Source organism: Perna viridis, chromosome 15, assembly GCF_037379345.1.
Source record: "Perna viridis isolate PV_CMFRI_1.1 ecotype Kerala chromosome 15, ASM3737934v1, whole genome shotgun sequence".
NCBI classification, from domain to species: domain Eukaryota; kingdom Metazoa; phylum Mollusca; class Bivalvia; order Mytilida; family Mytilidae; genus Perna; species Perna viridis.
Genome location: NC_142459.1, coordinates 4,633,829 through 4,652,506, shown reverse-complemented (window position 1 = coordinate 4,652,506; position 18,678 = coordinate 4,633,829). Strand labels below are relative to the sequence as shown.

Here is an 18,678-nt window from a genome sequence, read left to right as displayed (position 1 = left end):
CGAGGAAGGTTGGTTTTACATGTTTTTTAGCCCGAGGAGAGTTGGTTTTATATGTTTTTTAGCCCGAGGAGGGTTGATTTTATATGTTTTTTAGTCCGAGGAGGATTGGTTTTATATGTTTTTTAGCCCGAGGAGGGTTGATTTTATATGTTTTTTAGTCCGAGGAGGGTTGGTTTTATATGTTTATGAGCCCGAGGAGGGTTGGTTTTATGTTTTTTAGCCCGAGGAGGGTTGGTTTATATGTTTTTGAGCCCGAGGAGGGTTGGTTTTATGTTTTTAAGCCCGAGGAAGGTTGTTTTTATATGTTTTTTTAGCCCGAGGAGAGTTGGTTTTATATGTTTTTTAGCCCGAGGAGGGTTGATTTTATATGTTTTTTAGTCCGAGGAGGATTGGTTTTATATGTTTTTTAGCCGGAGGAGGATTGATTTTATATGTTTTTTAGTCCGAGGAGGGTTGGTTTTATATGTTTATGAGCCCGAGGAGGGTTGGTTTTATGTTTTTTAGCCCGAGGAGGGTTGGTTTATATGTTTTTGAGCCCGAGGAGGGTTGGTTTTATGTTTTTAAGCCCGAGGAAGGTTGTTTTTATATGTTTTTTTAGCCCGAGGAGAGTTGGTTTTATATGTTTTTTAGCCCGAGGAGGGTTGATTTTATATGTTTTTTAGTCCGAGGAGGATTGGTTTTATATGTTTTTTAGCCGGAGGAGGGTTGATTTTATATGTTTTTTAGTCCGAGGAGGGTTGGTTTTATATGTTTATGAGCCCGAGGAGGGTTGGTTTTATGTTTTTTAGCCCGAGGAGGGTTGGTTTATATGTTTTTGAGCCCGAGGAGGGTTGGTTTTATGTTTTTTAGCCCGAGGAGGGTTGGTTTATATGTTTTTGAGCCCGAGGAGGGTTGGTTTTATGTTTTTAAGCCCGAGGAAGGTTGGTTTTATATGTTTTTTATCCCGAGGAGGGTTGATTTTATATGTTTTTTAGCCCGAGGAGGGTTGGTTTTATATGTTTTAAGCCCGAGGAGGGTTGGTTGAAATAGTTGGATTTTGATTTAGTTTACTGGAGAGATTTATTTGGACTGTAAATGTTTTCCTTCGCTCTCTTCTTTAAATGGTTATTTAAGATAAGATAAGATAAGATAAAATTAGGTAAGATAAGATAAGATAAGGTAAGATAAGATAAGAAAATTTTATTTTGATTCGGTAAAGTAAAACAAGTAAAAACATGAACTCTGATGAGGTTTATTTAGATACACTATTAATTTTTTCAGAATTTATACGGTAATAACTATATTTATTATTTTATTCAACTCGGTAGTTTTATTTTGTGCTCTGTTGAATAATTTACGATGCCCTGTGGATTGTTTGGATTTAATCGATATCAAATATCAGTTCAATTTTGTCTTGATAGGGACAGGGTGCACTCGATATATGTAATCATAGGTACACGTTTGGTCTTGTTTTTGGACAATTGTGGTAACTTATATTCACCTTTTCAGTCATTTCTTGTTTATGTTTGCAACGGTTAGTACTATTGATCTTGGTTTGAGGGCATTTCAAAATTTTGTTTAGATTTGATATTGATTTTTGTAGCTAGGACATCTTGATAATATATTTTAGAGTATGTTAATTACTAGAATTAGTACGGAAGTGCGCATTTTTCAGGTTGATTTGTCGGTGTGTAGACCTGTAGTTTTATCGGCAGTAAAGAGACCAAAGGTAATCCAGAGGCAAACGTTTTACCGGATCAGCGAAATTCACCCTATTTTTATCCGCCGATGCCGTTTGTTCAAGGTTATCAAGGTCCAGGTTTTCCTCCGTTAATGGGACCCCGCAGACCAGGCTTCAGACCTAGATTTCAGCGTGCATGGGGTGCATGTTTTTTTTTTTGTTTTTTGTTTTTTTTTTTTGTGTGTGTGTAAAGAAACTACATACTTTGTTAATAACTGCCCGAAAATGAAGAGGGAATAGACTGTTATTTGTATATGTTATAAATTGTGTATTTTATGTTCCAATTTTTTTTTTGTCAAATCGAATCAGTTTTCTTTCATATTAATGCATATTTTCTTACTTTCATAGCAAAAGGGTCTAATCCTTTAGTGGATTTTTTCACGTGGAATGGAGGTTTGAAGTCTTTTCTCTGCAATAGCTAAATTTTGTTTTTATTTTTTGTAGAAAGGCCCAGTCAAGAGATTTAATCTAGTCGTTCCTGATTGGGAAGTAGACTTGAATTTTGATCCTTAAGAGATTATTTATGACAAAATTGAAGAAAATTTGGTTAATTACAGAGGAAGGGTTCTCAGACCTCCGTTTCATGTTGCTTCCGCTGAAGAGGTAGTCACCGGGAATCAATTTGATTTTGAAAAATTTCGGGACCATTTTCCTTGCTAAATTATGGAATAAATGTGCTTTTCTGACAGAAGGTAGTGAATCCCATCAGGAAGTCAGCCATGAAATCTTAAGTTTAGGGGCGAGTTTTCGGATTTGCAGATTTTAGGTTTCGCCAGTTATGCACCTCAGTTCATTCATTGCTGAACCAAAATTTTATGCCCAAATTAAATCAGCATTTGGTTGCTTGGAGTATGGTGGCACTTGGGATAGTGTCATGTGAAAATAATTTTTTTTCCTTAATTTTGAGTTTTGATTTTTCAAAAATTGACATTTTTCACTCAAAATGATGCTGTTTTTTGTCAAAAATTGACGCAATATGTGTCCTTCTACCAAGAAAGAACAGAGATGTATTCTTTTAGTAGTTAACTGACAGCATTCATTTAGAAAGGGACTAAATTTAAATTACAATATCTGCCATTTAATGTCAAACAGACCCTTGGAATATTTTAATATTCAAAATAATTTGACCTTATACATCAGGACAGAAATGGTGAGTATGTTCTGTTGCTGAGCATAACAGATTTTTCAACAATGATAAGATTACTATTGAAGTTTCCATTTAATATAACAAGAATAGGTATAGTGAATATGGTGAAGAGAAAACAACCCCACCATGATGAATATGTCAACCCAAGGCCACCCATTGGTCTTTAATGAACGATGAGAAAACCATCATACCACAGGGTAGGCTGCACCTGGCCCCAAAACATCATTATACACAGATACAGCAAAAGAGTTTTTTTCTAGTTTATTTTTTGATTAGGTTTTTTTTGTCTTCCATCAATAAATGACTCCTGTAACTGAATTTGAATCTTGACTGCTGGTCATTTTCTAAATTCATTACAACATACTTTATTTATAGGTTTTTGTTCTTTAATAATGGTGAAAACATCATATGAAATGATGTGAATTTACAATATGTATATTTACAGCACAGATCCTACTGGTCAGGTGATACATTTAAGTCACATGATACATGTACATCCTAATGGTCACATGACATAAATTTATTAATAACATGACAAATCAATGCTTGCCTACCTCTCAGTTCATCTGCCATTCATGCACCATCCATCCACTCGCACATTTCCAAACCATAACATTCTTTCATTAACAAAACATAAACAAACTACCAATAATTCATTTGGTTGTGACATTAAATATATAATCTGAACCAAAAAACTGACATCTTTAGTAGAACTTGAGAATATTCTTCATGTATAAAATTTGTGTGGCATTTAAGACTTCTCTCCCTTCATAAGCCTTTATATGTATTCAGCTAGCTCAAAATGATCATATGCTCTTCAAAATTTCACAGCAGTTAATACTGAGCTTGTTGTTAAAACCTCTATAAAGGATTTAGTTCTAAATAAGGGTTTTTAAATCATATGTTATATATTATATCATATCAATGTGGGAAAGTCTTAGGACAGCTGAAGCAAACCTTCGTTGGACACACATGAAAAACACCCAACTATGCCTCATCCAGTCACTCCTAGAAAGCACTTTAAACGTCTATTATCCAGTCCATAATTCAACTGGATGCATCAACTTGCACTCTGAGTATCATTCTCAGACTTGTGTTACTAATTTACTCGGATTCTGACCCAGAATTATGTTTCTCCGACTCACTTCCACTCTGCTTTCCACTAACACCACCTCCATCATCACTCTCTTCATCAGATTCTACAATCCTTGCTTTCTTCTTCTTATGTCCAGTATCAGAATCAGAATCCTACAATAAACAAAACCTGACAGAGATATGTGACAAAACATGTTGAAATGACCCACGCAGTAACACTATTGTATTTGGATTCCAAAGCACATTGTTGTATTTGTTAAAATAATAAGACAAATTATTCTTGCTCATAATTGACTACATTTTCTTGTCATGTTTTTGTCAGGGTTATATTGCTACAAGATTGAAGTCACCACTACAGAAGTTTTATGGTCGTCATCATGAACTCGTGCATCATTTCAGTGTATCCATCTTGCACCATGAAAACTAATTTGTTCAGCGTTTTGTAATTTTACTTTGCTCTTTCATCTACCCCAGACTTTACTTTTTATGAGCAACTCAGCGGGTGTTTCTAGAAAAGCAAAGGACACTCTCTACCAGTGCACCTGTCCCCTACCAGTGCACCTATTCCATTACATTTTTTTTATTTCCGCTAGAATTTTGATTCCTTTGATTACTCTTTTAAGCACAAATTATCATCAGGGCTGATCCATTGAAAGATCTGAGCGGAAGGAACTATTTCACCAAGGAAGCCACCAGTAGAAGTTCTATTGATGTTTTGTATTAAACTTTTTATTTTGTCAAGAGACCCAAACACCAACCCATACACAAGAATAAAAGTGCCTTCCCCATCCCTTCATCTTTTACTCAAACAGCCCTTATAAGGACATTTGAAATAAGCTTGTGGTAATCGTGTAAAATTTCATGTAAACCTACCAGGGATAGACTTTTTGGGTCCTACCAGGGAGGGATAGATAAGTCCTTAAAATATGACCTGATATTTTATATTATTCATAGCCAGAAAATATAAGAATTGAATTTTTAGTACTGGATATGTCTATGACCAAAAAAATGGATAATGAAGATGATTAAAAAGAAGAAAACTGAGAGAAATGGCTCACTAGTGATATCCTGCTTTCAATCAAGGAAAATATATACATTCTTGAGTAAACAGAAGTTGTCAACTTTTTCCCAACATAAACCCTACCATAAAGCATACCTACAGGAAGAATGTGTAAACATTTCAAGCTGCTGTGATGAGTAGTTGCTCAGAAAATTGTGACAGAAAACTGTTACAGAAAGACAGAAACAGGGACAAGGGTAAAAAAGTATAACCCCCCTCTCCTTCAGAACGGGGGGTGGGGGATGGGAGGGAGGGGGTTGTATAAAAATCAATTTAAAGAATCTTACATCTTCTATGGTTCCTTTCTTGGCTTTCATCAACCTTTGTGCTGCTGACTTTTCTTTATCTGAGTCATACGACTCACTGTCTGAGGAGTAAATGTTTGGTCGATCTGAAAACACAATAAATCAATAAATATAAAAGGGACATAACTCCTCTAGAATTGTTCTTTCAGACTGAACACAAAACTTATAAATGTAAACGAAAAAGATCCATACCTGTGAACCCTCCCACATTAGAGGGAGACTCCAACGAAATCAATTAAAAAATTTAGAACATAAAAATCTAAAATTTGTGGGAGTTTTTGGGTTAAAATGCTATATCATCTATGAAAAATAGTAAATACATGTATTTGAGATTTTATAGCAAAAATGGCCCACACAAGGCAATGTGGGAATCTCCAACATGATAAGTTCCAAATGTTAACAGGTACTGTCAATGTACTAAATTTTGTGTACTAATTTTCACTATTATCGCGGTGAAAAGAAAACTGTGAAAACTAGAAGATGCAAAATTGATTTTTTACAATTTATTATGCTACTCATTTCTTTAAAACTGCGAAAATTTATACCCGCGAATATGTTCACTGGACATTAGCAACCACGAAAATTAATATGTTTACAGTATTAGGCATTTGTCCAATAATAAATCACAACTGTTAATGACTGATAAAATTTAATGGATAATTCAAGAAGAATTATCAGAAATATAAGGAATTTTCATTCCTACATTTCTGTAAGAAAACCCACTAAAATTGGTAGGTTGGGGTATAAAAGTCGACAGCCCTGTGTTAGTTACACAAAATTGATGCCTCCAACCTAAATAATCTCAGAAAGAATAAAAAGTATTAAAAAAATGGACTTGCAGGTATCAATTTTTCTTGGAGTCATGGTCATACAAATACAAATACGATTTTACGAAAACAAAGAAAATGTACATTGGATACATATAATAACAGACAAGATAAGGTCCAGTGAGCTCTTAATTTAACCTTTAACCCACCTCTATTTGATTTGTATCGTTTCTTAATGGCAGCTATAGATATCTCGCCTTCATCTTCCTCATCTTCATCTTCAAGGTAATTACTGTTGAGCCCTCGAGCTAGTGACCTCTCCTTCTGTCGCTTTCTTGTTCCCTCCATACGAATGGCAGCTCGTAGCTTTTCTTCTTCTTTCTAGTTACATATAATACATCTCTTTGTTAAGGAGGTAGACCTAGGGTAAGGGACATATCCGTAACTCATGAAATCAGTGATATGTTTGTATTATATTCAATTTCACCAAAGCCTCTCAAGCTTTCGTTTGATGCAGAATAAATTGAATCCAACTCGATTAGATGCTTACATAAGATTGATGTAAAATGCTGAATACAAACGTTCCAATGATTTTTAAGAAGTGTCCCTTACCCTAGGTCTACCTCCTTAAATAAATAAAGGTACTAAATACATATGGGCAGATACTTTAAGCATGACAAAAAGCAAGCCTTTAAAAGCGTTTTTCTGCAAGCTGGTTCACATCCAAAAAACTAGAGAACCTGTAAGAAAATGTCACTTAAGTATACCCAATCTCTCCATTCCAGAAACAATATGGTCAAAATATAAATGAAAATTCATCAAACAGGGAGTTGATGTCGATCAGGTCTGAAATCAAATCCCATGATATATCATACATATATCAAATGGCTAATAAGCAGTCTAATTTAGAGGGAGAAATGAGCATAAACTTCTTGTTTGTGCTTACTTCACTTTCATCTTTGAAAGGAAAAAGTTTTTGTAACAGATTTCATAGATAAAAATGTCAATATTGTTATTTTTCCTGACTTACTCAAATATGTCACTTGTGATGTATATAAGAAATAAATCAAGATGACACCATTTTATCATTGTTTTACCATGGGCTATCCATTTATGTCCTATTCTTTTATCCCATGGGGTAGCGATGTGTTAAATAACAACAAAATCCTAGCCCATGGTAAAACAATGATAAAATAGAGTTTCCATGATTTATTTTTAATTCTAATAGGACTATTTTTTTATATTTTTGAATTGATGCAACCTATGTGTTGCAGGAAATGTTGGTCAGGTGTTTATCACTTTTTACCATGGCTGTGGTCTAAAGAACTTTGAAACACATCATATTAGAATCAAATATTTTTGAAAGTTGAAGCATTTTGAGAAAACCAGAAATTCAAAGAGAATATTGTTAATGCATATGCACGTCTCGACTTGTGAAATTGTACATACATGATTCTTATTGTATGTGATAAATCAAGTAATAAATTATGAAAATTCTACGAGTCACTTCAATTAATTTGTATATGCAATGGTGGCTGCACGTGTACTGTTAATTCAATTATGCAATCAACTAATCAGTTACAGGTAAATCACAGTCACAGGTGGCTGCACATCAGCCGATATGAACACACCCCTGTCAATTAATTTCCAATAAACAATTAGGAGACAGGTAGACAGGATGTTTAGACAGTAATAAAACCACACAGACTGTAATTTATAAGGGTCAACAATTTTTTATGTAAGATATTGGAAAATAGTTTTCGGTCAAAATATGTTGGAGAATGACCAGCATTTTTTACCGTTTCAGGGCCCTAGTTCGTGGTACATTTACTGTCTCATCTTATAAGACTTGAAACAATGGTGAACTTTTACTTTATTGTAATAATTATTTCAGGAGAAAACTTCATGAGTATGTTATTTAACTTAAGTCTGATCCATTTTGGTTTTTTTTTCAAATAAAACATATATAAACAAGCTTAACTGTACATATAGTGCTACTTCTTTAAAAACATGTACTACTTCAAAACAAGGAATATTGTGAAAGTATTTTTTTTCATGGACATCAATTTTTGTGAATTGCAGGCAAATCGTTGATTCGTAGAATCTTAAATACATGATTTGCATTCCAACATTACAAATAAATGGAAAGTACATGTATGTATTTTAATTTAACCTGGAATTTAATTTCATGATTTGAGTCAACCACAACATCCACAAAAACTGGTACCCCACAAATATGAGTATTTTCACAGTAAATTGATGGTCTGTCCACCTATTTCTTTCTGTTTTGGACATTTTTATTACCTGCATCACTTAAGGTACTTTCTTGCTAATGGATTACATCGCTGACTAACTTACCTTTATCATTTCTGATCTGTTTGCATCAGGATCTTTACCATGTATTGGTAAGACCTTGACCTTTTGTGTCTTTGTTGACCTATCTGCCAAGGACAAGGTCATCTTTCTGTGAGTGAAGGATTCTGTAGAATGAGGCCTGAAAAGGTAAATAATTGTAAGATCAACAATCCTAAAATAATAACATTGCTCTTCTATTAAATCTGATTACAACCTGTTACCAAAAGTTGTTATCTATCAGAGTGGGAATTGTAGAAACATTTTTAAGGAATTGGGAATAACCTGGAACAAAACTTCTTCCTTTTACAACAATTATCTGTTTACATGTACTTTCATTTTGCCAGGTAAGTAAGGTATGGAAACCACAAAACTGACAGTCCAAAATACACAGGGAGGACTAAAATTAGAAATGGAGAAAAATGAAGTTCATTTTTTCAAGACTTTGGAAACAAAATGCCACTTTCAAAGGTTTAGAGAGAAGAACAGCTCACACAAAGGTACATGCAAGGCTTTTATGTCACGTAAATGTATGTCAATACATCTAAAAAGAACTTGTATTACCTGAAAGCTACTTTATAAAGGCGTTTAATTCATTACCTAAAAGCTACTTTATAAAGGCATTTAATACATTACCTGAAAGCTACTTTACAAAGGCATTTAACACTTTTCCTGAAAGCTACTTTACAAAGGCATTTAATACTTTTCCTGAAAGCTACTTTACAAAGGCATTTAATACTTTACCTGAAAGCTACCTTACAAAGGCATTTAATACATTACCTGAAAGCAACTTTAGTTCTGAAGACATTTTGTCCTTGAAGACCTGTCCCCTGTCTTACAAACAGATGGTTAAAATCTCCCTGTATTGGCATTGTGTGGACATCAAATATTTCAGATCCCAAGTGCAGGGACATACTGAAATATAATCATATTTCTAATTTAAATTATATTGTTACCATAGTGATTTTCTAAGTTTTATTTGCTTGATGAAGAATATTATGCTAAAATACTCAAAATGAAACTATAGATGTATGCGTAAAAATTAGTGGCTCAAGATTACTTATCTTACAAAATAAAAAAAGTGTTCATTTTAACCGGTTAAAACTGTTTTTCCTATAATGCAAACAATTACATAAAAACAGAAAAGATGTAAATATAATTTAAGGAAATATTGATTTTTATTATTTTCTAATTAATTGTTCCTTACATGAAAATCTTCTGTTTCTTTATGTCAAATATTATGTTTTGCAAATTCCTGTATTTTACAAACAATACAGTTGTATGTATACAGTGTTCTAGGTACATGTAACTGACTGACTAGACAAAAATGACTTTACGAGGTTGACAAACAAATCAGAAATCAGCAAAATCAAAAGTAAATATACAGTAAAAAAAAAGAATTGCAATGGTAAAAAAAATCTGGATTTGAAATAGCAGAAATCTGCTGTAAAGTGGGAAAAAATATCCCTGACTGGAAATCATATTTTTAGAAGCACAAACCTTCCATCAGACCAGCGTACTATCCTAGCATTACTCTCGGTTTTAGGTTGATCAAATTCATCCATGACATCATTACCATCATTGTCTTTTACTTTCCTCCACCTTATTGCATTTTCTACCTGAAATTTTTCACATTGGACATCACTCACTAAATCTCAATCAAGATGTAAAATAGAATAAATGAATAATAATGAAATTGTGTCCATATTCATGATCTGACAGTAATTATTCATGAAAATAAGTATCTGCTCATATTAAGCTAAACATAATATGAACTTAAGCTAAGAATCATGCAAAATCTGACAAATGTGATACACCCTCAAAAAGGCTATACATGTATATTTTTATTTTTGTAATTATGTAGTTTTAGGGGTCTATATTCTGAAATGTGTAATTATTCATTCCAATCTGTCTGCTCTTAGGAGATAATCAACATTGGAAATCCAATGGATTCTACTGTATTTGAGTGCCATTTACAGTTATCTCCCTTAATTTTGAAATCTACAGTGCATTCTATATAATTTTTATCTCCTAAGAACATTGGTTATATGAAAAACTGAATGATAAACAAAATATCAAAAATAAAAATATGTAGGCTTTTTACCCATGAATCAAATTTTACATGATTCTTAGCTGGAGTGCTACTTAAATACTCACCTTCAACTTTAATCTTGCTCTGCCTTCTTCATCAAGGACTTCATCTTCATCTATTTCATCTTCATAAGTCACAGGGTCATATGGTCTGAAAGAAACATACATGTATGTGGCAGTGTTAAGTACTTTGATCTGATCACAACCCTCCCCCTTTTAAAATGTATTTCTACACATTGTGAGCCTATTGATAAGAACTACCATCCCAATGAGTTAGTGGTATCACTACTTAATTTCACTATTGTAAATTTCAAATTTACAGCAAATATCTGATTAAAGTGAAAAGTAGTTAGATAAATGTCCTAGTAAAAATTTGACACAAGCATGTTTTAATATGTTTACTCAGCTTTTTATCATATTTACACTCATTTGTAGACTGAACTTGAATTCCATATCACTAAATACATGTAATAGGAAAGTTTTATTTCAGTGAATTCCTGAATAAAAACTCAGAGACTGAAAACAGTTCTTTTCAAAGTTGTAATGTTACAATGGTTACCTTGTTTCTACACTGAGGAAGTTAGGAAGTTTGACATAATGAATAGTTCTCCCTAAGTTTGTAATAATACGAGGAATCTCCACTTCAATCAACGTCTCCTGAGGTTCTTCTGGTTCCTCTTCTTCATCAGAGCCCCTCTCTCTCTACAACATACATACATGTATTGCAACGACTGAGCCCTCTTTCTAGAATTATGTACTCATATTACAACATTTATTTACATTATCATAACAAACATACATTATAAATAAGGAATGTTAGCAATGCAGCTGTCAGAAACAAGAAATCTGTGAGCAATGGCTCACTAGTGATACCCCTACTTTCAATCACAATACACTGTATAAGAAAAATAAACAGTCCTCAGTAAACAGGAAGTTGTTGTCAATTTTTTTTTCTAAAAATGGATCCCCCTATGTGGCATACCTACTGGAAGAATGTGTTAAAATTTCAAGCCACTGTGATGAGTAGTTGCTGAAAAAACTGTGACAGAAAAAATTCTTATGAACGGAAACACAGACAAGGGCAAAACAGTATACCCATCTCTGCTTCAGAACGTGGGTATAAGGCTGACTTATAAGCAGATCGAGGCTAGGTTCCAAAAATATTGGATTGAAAAAGGGGGTCCTAGTATAAAAGGTAAACTGCCAGTCAATTGACTTAGCTGAAAGATCAGTTCTCTAGCTGAATCAGATTGTCACAGGCCTGTAATCAAGCGGTCTAGGGTTTGATCTTTGATCGTAAAGGTGTAGTTTTTGGTATAAATTATGCTCTCCTGCAGTGTTCTAGGATTTTCTTAAATCTTAGGTTTCCACAAGAAATTCTAAATGATTTACTTTCCCAAAGTTAAAGTCTGCTTCCAAACTTTATAAATCCTTTAGAAAATTCTAATTTTCTACTTGCCAAATGGAAGGTGGAACATAAAAAACAACTTTCCCTCACCTAAATTGCACTTGTCCATAGTGACGGGAAATGGAATCCTAGAACACTGTCCAGTTCCATTCTATAAGAAAAGTTCATTGGAACATATCACCTATAGCGCAATACCCTGACCCCGATGAGGCAGTTTTAACTTAACAAATTTATTTGGGTTACAATATCTGGGTAAAAATCTAGAGTATATGTAAAATTGGTTTAGAGATTACCAGACCAAATCTCATAATTTGAACTACACTTCTATTTGGGCAACTAAAAAAAACATTTTTCATAGGACCAAAGGCATTTTTACTGTCTGTCATTCTTGTGGTATTTCTTTTTCATTGATCTGGGAATTTATAGACTTCACTGAAATACCTGAGAATCCTCTTCCATCTCCTCTCCTTCAGCAATGACAGGTTTTTTGGCAGTGTCCTCTTCATCAGAGCTGATATCATCAGCATCTCCAAACAGATCATCGACTGTTGCTACAAGTATTAAACAATAACAATTTTCAGACTTATGTCATCTTGCATATAAAAACTTTTCACAGTGACAAAAAAAAATAACACTTGTTACTTTCGTAGACTAGTTACTTGGATTGATTTCATTCTGTTTCATACGAAAGCTTGATATGCCATGTTGAAATTGTGTATGATACAAACATATCACTGATTTCAAGGAAATAAAGTAAAAAATTATAACTGAAACAAAATTCCTGTAAAGAAACATTTCTCCTTGAGGCCAAGAAATAGTTTTCATACCATTTTAAAGCAGAAAAAATTAAGGAGGTAGACCTACGTTAAGGGACACAACTCTTACAAATCACTGAATGTTTGTATTCAACATTTTACATTTTAAGCATCATAGTAATTTGGACTTATTTCATTCTGATTCATAGGAAAGCTTGATATGCCATGCTGAAATTGTATATGATACAAACATATCACTGATTTCAAGGTCTACCTCCTTAAAGAAAATGATCCATAAATTCCTGAAGTTTGTGCAATTTTGACATTGGTCCTATGGAGAGGTTTACAATCCATATAAAAAAAAGAACAGATATGGTCAAACAACAAATGCATCAACTTATAACCTAAATACAAAATGGTAAATACTTTTAGAGATCACCAAAGGTCTTCAACAAGTGTAAACACCTTTAAGTAAGCTCCAAAAAGTAGAATAAATTGCAGTCAAAATTCATAATAAATATGCCAAAAACAAACAAGTAAATAGGTCTGAAAACAATTCTATTGTTATTTTACTGAAATGACTAGTTTAAAAATTCCCATCAATAACCAAGACATACCATCAACACCTCTGTCTTCCTGGTCACTACCAACCACACGTTTTTTCTTCTTTCGACCAATATCTGAATCACTTCCTGTTAACGAATAGTATCAACAGATATGCAATAAAAAGGAATATACAATTAACATGTATATAGCTACTGTGTAAGTTTTGTTGCTGGTGTACCACTGAATATAATCAATTTGGGTAATGAAAAGGGTGCATGACATATCTTAAAATGAATTGATGTCTTTTGATTAAATATATATTTGTTTGTAAATAAATATGAAATGTATTGAGGGTCTGAGAAAGGTGACTAAAGGGTGAAAAGCCATAAAAATGTAAAAGTTCCCATGCAAGCTTTTATCATAGTTATGCCCAGCAATGTTTTTCTTAAATACAATACTAAATGTTTGAATAGTGTGAAATTCAAAATAAAAACGGACGGCCACAGTTTTGCGTTCACATTCTCTGCTTTTTAGAAATGATTGCACTTGTTACCAAATCATATGACACATATTTTGTCTTTGAAATGTTACTTTCAATGTACATTTAAAGTCTGGGTAAGTCATTTTTTGGAGGCCATTTACCCGTGGTAAGTCAAGTTGTCAGATAAAAAAATCCTACAACACTGGTAGCTATAGAACTAAATGGATTGTTTTCACTCTGATAAAACACACCAAATTTAAACATGCATATTTTGTCAATAAATCCAAAATAACCTCACGCCAAAATATCCCAATTTACCGTAGTATCCTCTATGGGCTTACTGACAAGACAGACCTGCTTAATTATTGATTTTTTTACCTGACCCACTGTCTTTCCTTGACCTTGGACTTCCTGACCTTGATCTTGGAGTTCCCGATCGAGACCGTGACCTTGAATGAGAATGTGGTGTTCCAGAGCGTGATCTTCGACCTCCAGAGCCACTTCTCACAGATCGTGGGCTGCCAGAATGACTCCTTGCTGGACTATGGGATCCACTTCTGGCAGACATTGGAGTGCCACTCCTCGATCTAGATCTGGGACTACCACTTCTTGAACGTGGGCTCCCACTGTGTGCCGAATGAGGAGTACCACTTCTTGACCTATGACTTCCACTGTGTGCAGAATGGGGGCTTACTGATCTGGACCTTGAGCTGCCACTGTGAGAATGAGGACTACCTGACCTTGACCTGTGTGACCCTTCACTCCCAGCTGGAGTATGACTTCCTCTGGGAGATCCTGGAGGGCTGTGATCTGATCCACTGTGATGTGCTGGACTTCCCTGACTCATTGGACTTCCAGAGTGGACAGAACTACCTACATGGCTCCCTGAATGAGTAGGTGTTCCAGGACCAGAATGTGCTGGGCTACTGTGGGCACTACCTCCTGGTGTCCCTGGAGGAGAACCTGAATTATGTCCACTCTCATCACTATCTATAACAGAAATATCAAAAGGATCACAACAATGGAGAAAATCATTAATTGAATTGAGCATTACAAAACTGAATGCTCCATAGAAGAATGTATTGTAGAAGCAGAAGTTTTTAATAGTTTGGAATTAAATTCATTTATTTCAAGGATAAGAATTACTAACAAAATTAAAACCAAAACAAAAATTAAACCCCATGAAAATTTATGTTTCTACAGCACAAGTCAGTACCATTATATAATGTGCATTCTCTATGATTTGGTCTTTTTTCCAACTCTTGGACTGATTAATATTTTGTGATTATCATCACGCCATTGGAGTATGTAATGCAAATTAGTGATATAAAAAAAATCACCATTGCATGTCATGATTGCGTCAAATTGTCCATAAAATTTTATTCATCAAATGTCACATTGTGACGTTTCTTACATTATTTTCACATAACATAGCGACTTCAAAGAATGACGATCAGTAGGATTAGTACCATGACAGATGTATGACCAGTTAAAATTATGAAATATTGTCATGAAATATTTTTTATAATAATATACATATACAAGAAGGTCAGAACAGAGTATTTGTAAGAATGTGATTATTTAGTCTGGTGACAGTTTCTGTGTTGGATTTATAAGAATCAACTTGTAGTTTACTGACATATACCATTTTATTACCTTAAACATGAACCATTTTTAAACAGTTACTTTTTGAAATGGCTTATATTTGAACATGGTGATTTAGAAATTATTATGTTTAAATTTAACTTTTGCATTTTACTGTAATAATAATTATTTGGAAAACCTCTTTCTTTCCTTGTGTCATAATCTGTAAGCTAGCAGTTCCCTGAAAATATGACTTGGTACATTGAGGTTACCCCCTGCATATGAGGAACAGTTACAAAGTTATCATGGTTTTAGATGCCAAATGTCAAACAGCCAAATATTATATTCCAAAGGAATCACAAAGAAAAAAGTTTTCAGCTTGTAATTATGATGTAAAAGTTAAATATTGCAAAATATTACATCGCTAGTTTAAATTTGAAAATCATAAAAAACTTGAGAAAGCTCCATTGTAACATGATGTCGAAATTAAATAACATGAGTAGATATTTCACTATATTCAAACTTCTATTGTTTTAAAACCTATAAATATAAATTGTAAATGTAATGTAGTATTAAAATGTACAGTGATCATGCATACATTTTAAAAATTCAAGTACCAAAAAAATAATGGTCTTCTCCATGAGGCCTTGAAACATGCAGTTTTAGAATATCTTGTATTTCGTTATTACATGTATCATCCAGTCAAGCTAGTTAAACTGTTGTACATAAAAAAAATTCTGTAGGTGAAAATTCCCATTCACTGGAAAGATTCAAATACAAGTATGTTTATTGGTATGGTTTAACATCCTAGCAGTATGTTAGAGATTTCATGCATTTAAGGACAAGAACAACTGAAAATTAAAAGACACTGTACTATCCATATTTTGATTGTACAGGCCCACAAAAGCAACAGCCGGCAGGCAGGCATGTTATTGTTACCCCACTCAAGAGTCAGACACATGTTCATACCATTTCTAAAATCATTTGGTAAAAATTATCAAAAAAAATAAATCTGTTCATCACAAAATCTCAAGTAAGTTGACATCAATTCCATCAGTCTGAACTTATGTATGAATTCATTGTTTGCATTGTGTACAGCTGTCCGGACTGTCAACTTGAGCACTTACAAAATGGCCACCGATGGTAGATTTTCCCTGAAAGCCATAGGTCTATGTTAGGAGAAATAACATATTTTGGGTATATGGATGTAAAATCTTATTTAAATGTATACGAAATACCATTTCCACTTTCGGCATCGCTGCCAAAAAGTTCTCTTTCCGCCATGCTGGTTGTATAATTTCTGGATCGATGACGGTAGAAAACATCGACCCAAACAACTTTCGCACCAAAATGAAGCAATGTTTCAAGATCAATGGCTTACTGTTGAAGTGTCGTTTTTTTGTTTTTTTTTTTTTTTTTTTTTTTTTGGGGGGGGGGGTCTTTTTTAGGGGAGGGTTAAGTAGAATCAAAAAATTAAATTATAATTACATGTATGAAATAGCAGACACTAAACAGAAATTATACTCCCATCCATTATTCCATATTTATAGGGTGCAACAATTTGGTTATACAGTACACTAGTCTCACCTGGAGGCTAAGGTGGAATTTTTCTATTCTGACTTTTTATTTAGTGAAAATTTCCTGCATTTTTTTAATAGGCCTAGGTGATATCTGTCACAGGTATGCAAGTTTTCTTGCCATTAAATCCTTCCCTATGGTGACATGATTTTACAGAAATATTTTCTAAACATTTTATTTTAATTTGCCTGAGAAAAATTGTAGTAAGCATTTCAGGTTGACTTATTAAACTGTTCAGACATTTCAACCAATGATGAGCCCAACTGTTGTAAATGTTGTAAATAGTGCATAACTAAGTTTATTGATGAAGTTCTAGCCGTTGTGCTGGATCACAAAATTAACAAGTCTATTTTGTTTCAATATGTTTATATCATATGTATATCAAATAGTAAAAAATGTTTTTAAAGCAGCAATGGATGGCTGGAAAACAATTTTCATGTTCCCTAACAACAAACAGCAACAAAATTTTGCACAAAAATAAAGAGTTATCCCCCCTTTTTAATGAATTTCAATGTTTTGTTGTATTTTTTTCTTATTTAACTGTTGCAGTTAATCAAAAACCAAAATTTAACTTTGAGAAAGAATGGATGAACATTTTTTTAAAACAAAATTTGTCATGAACAACCCACTGATGGTATTTGCAAGGACACTCTTTAAAAGAATGATGCAATTATGCAATGAATCCTTATTCATCAATTTTCTGCATACATGTGATTTACTTCAATCCAAATAAGTAGTTGCGATTGCAATTTATACTTGAACATTTGGGTTATAGAACACTTTTTAGAAGCTCACCATTTTGAAATTCATCTATTTGTTTAATTGTTATTTCTCGGTCACTACTTCGTCTTTGTCACCTGATAATTGTTAATTTGTAATTTTTGATAAAATGATGTTTCAAGAGTCTACTAAGCTTATTAAGGGGACACAAACATACCAATGAGACTCATGAAACTACAATTTTTTCCTACTCAGATATACAACACAATTTGGTTTATTTATTTTCTTTGTTTTCAAAAGGGTTTATACTACCAAATGAGCCACATATGATAATGTGGTGTTCAATTCTTATGATAATCGAATGGTAATCATATGATAATTTACAAATGATAGTCATATGATTATTATTTGTGTAATGCGAGTGCATGATTCGACTCACAAAATTATACTCTGCCACTGAGGATCTAACCCTACACTGCTCGGTGACGAGCCAGTGATTACCCAATATGGCTGAAGAATTAACTGGCTATTTAAATCTAACTACTCACTACTATGCAGGTAGCCTGTCCTGCCACCTAAAATTCTCATTTGTTGATTTTGATATGGAAATACATATGATTACTGGTATCATGTCTCGATCCATATGAAAATTATATGTTGCTAATCATATGATTCTTATATTAGGTTCTGACTTTGGGCTACTGTTACTTACTTAACATACTAAGGCCCTCAAACTCATTCATATTTGAAAATAAAGATAGTTCCTTGAAGAACCTTTGATATTCCGAAGATTATGATGCAAGGATGTAACAAGTAACAAATGAAAAAAAAAAGATCAGAGCATGTAGCATCTAACATTATAGAACAGAGAAAAAGAAAACTAATGGGCATTCAGTACTTTAAACTTTATAAAAACTGGGAGCAAAGACTAGTTTTTCCAGGGAGGCAAATATTCTCTGCTTATCTAAAAAATACTGGTACCCATCAAGATGAAATACTGGTACACGATGTACCCATCAAGATGAAATACTGGTACACGATGTACCAATCAAGATGAAATACTGGTACA

The 18,678-nt window shown here is 33.5% G+C and overlaps 1 protein-coding gene across 1 annotated transcript; it reads right to left on the bottom strand.

Annotated features, from left to right (window-relative positions):
• Nucleotides 1-3,231: 3,231 nt before the first annotated feature.
• On the bottom strand, nucleotides 3,232-16,621 carry LOC148596647 (RNA polymerase-associated protein LEO1-like). The gene is made up of 12 exons (XM_088563644.1): nucleotides 16,550-16,621; nucleotides 14,106-14,717; nucleotides 13,318-13,392; nucleotides 12,387-12,496; nucleotides 11,097-11,239; nucleotides 10,604-10,688; nucleotides 9,947-10,065; nucleotides 9,227-9,361; nucleotides 8,453-8,588; nucleotides 6,304-6,475; nucleotides 5,310-5,413; nucleotides 3,232-4,115 (listed from the first exon to the last, which is right to left on the bottom strand). Exons 1-12 carry the CDS (start codon nucleotides 16,593-16,595, stop codon nucleotides 3,972-3,974), a joined length of 1,881 nt encoding a protein of 626 aa, XP_088419770.1. The 5' UTR covers nucleotides 16,596-16,621; the 3' UTR covers nucleotides 3,232-3,971.
• Nucleotides 16,622-18,678: the final 2,057 nt, after the last annotated feature.